General features: G+C 41.8%; 1 protein-coding gene across 1 annotated transcript in view; it reads right to left on the bottom strand.

Annotated features, from left to right (window-relative positions):
- Positions 1-4858: 4858 nt before the first annotated feature.
- The window catches only part of RSPO3 (R-spondin 3), a 78668-nt gene continuing 75927 nt past the window's right edge, over positions 4859-7599 (bottom strand). The window contains exon 5 of the mRNA XM_003255673.4: positions 4859-6080. Within this exon, the coding sequence (XP_003255721.1) occupies positions 5896-6080 (185 nt within the window). The 3' untranslated portion in view covers positions 4859-5895. The remainder of the gene's footprint in view (positions 6081-7599) is intronic.

Below are 7599 nucleotides of genomic sequence, written 5' to 3'. Positions count from 1 at the left end.
CCGGAATTGGTGGGTTCTTGGTCTCACTGACTTCAAGAATGAAGCCGCGGACCCTCGCGGTGAGTGTTACAGTTCTAAAGGCGGCGTGTCCGGAGTTTGTTCCTTCTGGTAGGTTCGTGGTCTCGCTGGCTCAGGAGTGAAGGTGCAGACCTTCGCGGTGTTACAGCTCGTAAAAGCAGTGTGGACTCAAAGAGTGGGCAGTAGCAAGATTTATTGCAAAGAGTGAAAGAACAAAGCTTCCACAGTGTGGAAGGGGAGCCAAGCTCGTTGCCACTGCTGGCTGGGGCAGCCTGCTTTTATTCTCTTATCTGGCCCCACCCACGTCCTGCTGATTGGTAGAGCTGAGTGGTCTGTTCTGACAGGGCGCTGATTGGTGTGTTTACCATCCCTGAGCTAGACATAAAAGTCCTCCACATCCCTCTCAGATCAGTTAGATACAGAGTATGGACACAAAGGTTCTCCAAGGCCCCACCAGAGCAGCCAGACACAGAGTGTCGATGATTGGTGCATCCACAAACCTCGAGCTAGGCACAGGGTGCTGATTGGTATGTTTACAATCCCTGAGCTAGACATAACGGTTCTCCACATCTCCACCAGACTCAGGAGCCCAGCTGGCTTCACCCAGTGGATCCCGCACCGGGGCTGCAGGTGGAGCTGCCTGCCAGTCCTGCGCTGTGCGCTCGCACTCCTCAGCCCTTGGGTGGTTGATGGGACTGGGCGCTGTGGAGCAGGGGGTGGCGCTCGTCGGGGAGGCTCGGGCCGCACAGGAGCCCATGGAGGAGGTGGGAGGCTCAGGCATGGCAGGCTGCAGGTCCTGAGCCCTGCCCCGCGGGAAGGCAGCTAAGGTCCGGTGAGAAATCGAGCGCAGCGCCGGTGGGCTGGCACTGCTGGGGGACCCAGTACACCCTCCGCAGCCGCTGGCCTGGGTGCTAAGCCCCTCATTGCCCGGGGCCGGAAGGGCCGGCTGGCTGCTCTGAGTGACGGGCCCGCCAAGCCCCCGCCCACCCGGAACTCCAGCCGCGCGCAAGCGCCGCGCGCAGCCCTGACTCCCGCCCGCGCGTCTCCCTCCACGCCTCCCTGCAAGCTGAGGGAGCCGGCTCCTTCCTTGGCCAGCCCAGGAAGGGGCTCCCACAGTGCAGCGGCGGGCTGAAGGGCTCCTCAAGTGCCACCAAAGTGGGAGCCCTGGCAGAGGAGGTACCGAGAGCGAGCGAGGGCTGTGAGGACTGCCAGCATGCTGTCACCTCTCAGTTCCAACATTGAGGAAAATCTGTGGTGTTTCTTCCTGGATCATTGCAATTCTGAACAAGGACTCGGGAAAGAGGATCGTGCTGGTAAATACCCTGCTTATACCAGAAAAGAACTGAATTGAGGGCTAATCCACAGACATAAAGGGCTATAACAATCGAGGGCTTCCCAAGGAGCCAGACTTACTGTTCTCTTTCTGAGCTTTGGTCCTTTTCTGATATCACGTATTTCCCATTTCTCCTTTTTATTCCTCTTGCCTACCAATGCACTTGCCTCCCCCAATCCACTGTTCCCCGCAAACCCCACATCCAGCCAGCCCTTAGGCTTCCTGCAGCTCTCTGTCTCACTGCAGCACCCTACCCTGCCGCGCCAAACACACACACAGTCACATTTAGAGTTCAGATTCAGAGTTAAGTCTTATCCTGGATTGAGGCCTCTAGAACTTGACTTCTCAGGCTTCTTAATGGGGGATAATAGTTTTAGATCATGAGGAAATACTTCAATATTGCACATCATGGGCAATCTTGGAACTAATAATAAATATGACTTTAGAAGTTATGATGAAGGAGAAGGAAAGTGGGTTTTGGAGTCAGCCAGAGCTCGGTGTCACTTCCAAACTCACATGTTGCTAGTTGTGTGACTTTAGACACTTCTCTGTGCCTCAGTTTCTTCTTTCATAAAACAAGGACATCAATGACTCCCTCACAGGGCTTTTGGGATAATTACATAATATAGTATAGTCAAAGGGTTAAGTGGCTAGCATTAAGGAGGTACAGCCATTTGTTTTGTTTTGCTTTCCTTTTTCTAAGAACATTTGAAATAAAGTTACAATAATCTACTATGTTAGTAAGATGAAATGTTATTGCTTAAATTTGGAAAAATCTCAATTGATTTGACCATGATCCTTGTTTAATCTTATTTTTTCAGTGGAGGATGAATTCCAGACAAATTATCTTTGTGTTACAAGAAGTTACACCCTGTTTGTAACAGATCAGCCACACAACAGGCCTTTTCCCCGTAATTTGACCAGAAATAGTTGCAGTTGTATTGAGAAAGAATCTAGTTAGTTCCTCTGCTATGAAAATATATCCATGGAAAATATATACTGTCTGTATTTATGCCCATTTATAAAAAATGTACTTTAAGTAGTTTCCTAATTTTAAGAAGACTCAAGACAAAATTACATTTTAATTACTAGTTAATATTATTCATTTCATTTCCATGATTCTCAGATATATACTTATTCCTTGAAATTATCATGCATAGTGCCCATAAATTATCATTTATGGATACTATCACATATCATGAATCAAGAAATAAAATTTATTTATATGTCTGACTTGTGGAATTAGTCATAATTTTTAATTGATATTTATTTATATACGAAATATTTATTATTATACTGAGTGAAGAACCTTTTAATTCTCATAACAATCTTGCAAAAGAGATCATGCCAATTCCATTTTGCAGATGTGGGATGGAGGCTCTGTGAGATCATACAATGTGCCCAAGGTCACACAAGCTGCAACCAGTTCGTAGCAGAATTGAGACATTAACACAAGCTGTCTAACGCTAGCACCAGTGCACTTTCCATTTTCTTTGCTGTCTCCCTTTGTGAGGATGAAAATCTATTCTTGTTTTTAGCTGTATTTATACATGCTTTTTCTTCCCAGTGTTATTGATTTCAATATTTTAATCACTAATGTGAACAGCTTTTAATTCAATAACATTAGAGAAGCAGAGTTAAATCTTCTCTGAGAGCCTATACATTTTCACTTTTGAGAAAAGCAGGGTTGGGATAACTTCCAAAGGACGCAGTTACTAATGAGGACTCAGGGACATCACCCTGAAGTAAACAAAGTGTGAAATGTTCCTTGTCTGGAACTACAGTGATCATCTCCAGTTCCTCTCTTTCTTGTTGCACATGAGAAATGGGGACCCAGAGGAGTTAAGTGACTCACTAGTGGTTACACAACTGCTACTAGAACCTAAATTTGAGGATAGAAAAGAGGCCTTCCCTTACTTATGAAGCTGAATTTGGAGAACAGGGCAGGAGCTTGATCAGACATTAACAGATTTATGTTGCTGCACTCTCTCGATTCTTCGAATCAATAATTTACCGACCAAACTGTTGATAGTTTACCCCATTATGGAGACAGAATCAGAGTAGAAAGTTAATACCTTCTGTGACTAGTGTAAGAACTTTACCAGAGGTTGATAAAGAGTTTTTGCTCAAATTTCAGAAGGCTGCTGGTTTGAATACTGTATGATTCTATTGTCTTAAGGATCTGTTACTGGTGGGTGGAGAATTACAGTTAAAATTGATGTTATCTTTTTCTTCATTTATATTTCATCCAATGTATGAAGATGAATGTTAATTTTTATTTCTTTATCCTTTGTAATAATTCTACTTTTATATAAGTTTACCATCAAGGATTTAGACCCTTTGCCATTGTCAGAAGGACCACAGGGTAATAACTTTGAGTCAAACACATGGGAAGACCTGATAGTCATTTGCCACCATTGTTGTGTCCTGGTTTACTTAACCCTTTTTCCAGCATTGCCTATGCAGGTGTAGACCTTCCCAGTAAGCGCTTGTCGAATAAATGAAGACATGAGAAACAGAAAGATGTGCAAAAATAATTTGGCTACTTATACTTGACTGGGTAACACTCAGAAGAAAGATGGCATATGAAATCATCTGAAAGGTCTCAAACCTGGGGACATATTTCTACCTAACATCATTCTGTAGGATAAAGTTTGTTTCTTCTTGGTAATATATGTTTTAGCTGAAAATGGAATTAGAATTATTTTATACATTGGGAATAGATCTAGTGAGTTGAAACACTTATAGGGACAAGGAAAGAAACACCAGAATAAGAAACAGGAATAAATCATTTAAAATGTTTATGTCTTGGAAGAGGAAGAGAGAAGTGGAAAATCAATTAAGCCAAGTAGACAACATGAACTGTACAATTGGTGGAGAAAGGGTGTCCAGAGATAAGCAGCCAGAAGCCAGTCATTGCAAATTCTTCAGAAAGCAGTGATCTTGAGAGGGCTAGGAATCACAGTGGACAGAGCAGCCGTGCATCCTTCCATGACAACAGGAAGGTTAAGATGGGTCATGAGATTCTGTGCTGCACACTCAGAGATACCTCCTCCTGCAAGGAGTGGGCTGTGTCCTCTGTGAAGCACTGGTGAGGCCTTCAGCTAGGGTGACTTCAATCCCCTAAAGAGATCCACAGACAGAAAATATGGAGAAGAAAAGACTAAATGTTGAGGATGCAGGGGGATCTGACATGCAAGAAATGATGCTCATTTCTAAGCAATGAAGGGGGAGCAGTGAAATCAGCTAGGGAGGCCCATGTGTCTACAGTTAGAATGTTGATTAAAATAAGGAAGTGGAATAAATATCTCCTAATACCCTATAAGTAAATCTCCATTGGCTCAGATAAAGGTGGATTCAAAAAACAAATATTACTGAGAAATGTAATATATTCTGAATTAGGTAGGAACCAGGTTCTCTGAGTTATCAGAATTCTGTCTTAATTCATGAGTCTCTAAGAGTAAGAATTTCTCAATAAAACAAACAATAAAACAGAGTGAACAAAACTTGAAAAACTATTAACAAATATATTTATTGTGGTGGCTTTCTCCCCTACTAGATATACCTTGTTAGAAAGTAGTATCCCTTTTAGTTCCAGGTGGACCATTAAGCAGGTAATAAAATTGTTTTTCCCTTATTGAGAAAGAAAACACATGACTTTGCAAACATGTTATATTCTCCTTGCTCTATTTTTTGTTTTCTATAAAATCAGAATTTTCTTCTAATAAGTATGATTTTGTTTTTGGAAGTAAGTTACAGGCACATGTTTACAGGTTGATATTATATAATCCAAGGGGTAACAGGCTGAGCCACATAGTGCTAACATAGATTGGAGACCTGTTCCAGGTGACCACAATCCTTCACAGTTTTGTAAAGCACGAAAGTAGTCTCCAGCTCTATGATTTCTTCCACATTTTGTCTTTCTCCAATCCCATATGGTATATTCAACTCTGGTATGCACTCTTGTGTTTCTCATAAAAATACAGGATGAGGGTGATGGAACTAATCTTAAAACAGTTGTTTCTGTGATGATAAATCCTATGATTCCAAATGCCAGGCCCTAATTCTGAGCACTATCTAGATCTCCCGGTCAAAACAACACTGTCCTTTGAAGGATGTTTCTCTTCCTTGAACTTCTATTTGTTTTGAAGGGATACTGTATCTTTGAATTTGCAGAACTCTCTTTTGCTTCTTAAAACAACAGCTTGAAAACACATTTTTATAAGGAAAAGATGTTTCTTCTCCAGATGTCATCATTACGTTGTTACATCTTATAGCCTATTGATAATATGTACAAAAATGTCTTGTCTTTTAAAAATGCGGAGAAGCACATAAGACAACCATCTGAAAGTATCCCTTCTTTGATCTTTTGGCTCTTTGTTGTTAACTACGCTTGTATGAAGAATATAGCAACTACTGGGAATGTTGTTTAGACAGAGCAATAACTGACATGTCCATTTGTGGTCCTAATGGCTAGAGCACCTGTCCTGGGCATCTGGGTGAGATAGCAGCATCATGAGTCTACAATAATCTCACGGAACCCTCTAGTGTACAGTGCTGACTGATACCGATTTCTGTTTATCTTGGACTTTTCGCTTCTTCTGCTGCTGTTTGTTTTCCCGTTGCTCTGGGATTTCTTTGCTGGATTCCAGACTTTTGCTGTCAGGTATTGCTTCTTTACTTTCTCCTTTATTAGGTTTTTTTCTTTTCCTCTCCCTTCCTTTTTTTCCTGAAATGAAAGGATACTCTTTTAAAAATTACATTCAATTATATTCTATTTTTAATTACATTTTAAAAAATGACTTAAATATCTCTTAGATTATATATCATAATGATAGATGCTAAATATCTGCTATTTAAGTAATTCATTCAACTATTATTAAGTCCGTGGTATATTCCAAACAATGTAAATGTGAAACACGTATATGATATAATAAAGCAACTAACATGACAGTTTGAAATCCAAATAGTTCTATTCTTCTAAGTTTGGAACTTATTTTACATGATAGTTATTTATGCATGTTTCATGGAAAGTTTTAGATAGATTTCTTGCTGTTGAAAACATTTATTAAAATGTATATTTTGGCTGGGCCTGGCGGCTTACGCCAGCTCTCCAGGAGACTTAGGTGGGAGGACTGCTTGAGCCCAAGAGTTCAAGACCAGCCTGGGCAACATAGTGAGACCTTATCGCTACAAAAAATAAAAAAAATCAATGAGGCATGGTGGTGCATGCCTGTGTCCCGGCTACGCACAAAGCTGAGGTAGGAGGATCACTTGAGCCTGGGAAGTCAAGGCTGCAGTGAGCCCTGATAGCGCCACTGTACTCCAGCCTGAGCAAGAGAGGGAGATGATTCTATCTCCAAAAAAAAAAAAGAAAGGAGACATTTTTATCTGACTCCTATTTTTTTTTTTTGAGACAGAGTCTCGCTCTGTCGCCCAGGCTGGAGTGCGGTGGTGCGATCTCGGCTCACTGCAAGCTCCGCCTCCCGGGTTCACGCCATTCTCCTGCCTCAGCCTCTCCGAGTAGCTGGGACTACAGGCGCCCGCCACCACGCCCGGCTAATTTTTTGGATTTTTTTTAGTAGAGACGGGGTTTCACCGTGGTCTCGATCTCCTGACCTCATGATCCACCCGCCTCGGCCTCCCAAAGTGCTGGGATTACAAGCGTGAGCCACCGCGCCCGGCCTCTGGCTCCTATTTTTAAGTTAACATTTTGTATTCAATTTTTTCCAAGTAGCAGTTACATAGTTGTAATTTGTCAAGATATTTGCCTGCTATCTAAGAGAAGAGAACTTATTTGCATAACAAATACAGAAATAGTAAGTCAGGATGAATAACATGATAATTGTATTTTAACACAAATATTCGTATGTTGAAATTAATTTGGATTATAATTTCTCTACATGCAGGGTGGTGATGACTATAACTGATTAACCCTCTGGTACAAGCTACCAGGGCAGGTTGAGTCTCTATCCAGCAAATGAGTAGATATTTATCGCATGTATACTGGATTTCATGCAGGCCCCTGACCTGGATGGAGCTGGGTTTGAAGCATAGATTTAACTCAGACTCACATTATGAGAGGAGAAATTTTTAAAAGTGGAATCAACATGACTTTAAAGGTTTGGATGTGAAAAGGTATTACTGTAGCCAACAGGGAGCCACTTGAGGAACTGAATTTTATTCTGTCAGCATTGGAGAACTGCTGGGAGTTTTAGAAGAAAAGAATAATTTGATCGAAGTAGATA

Source organism: Nomascus leucogenys, chromosome 3 (genome assembly GCF_006542625.1).
Source record: "Nomascus leucogenys isolate Asia chromosome 3, Asia_NLE_v1, whole genome shotgun sequence".
Classification (NCBI taxonomy): Eukaryota; Metazoa; Chordata; class Mammalia; order Primates; family Hylobatidae; genus Nomascus; species Nomascus leucogenys.
Note: the sequence above shows the minus strand (reverse complement) of the source record. Positions and strands in the feature narration are given on the sequence as shown.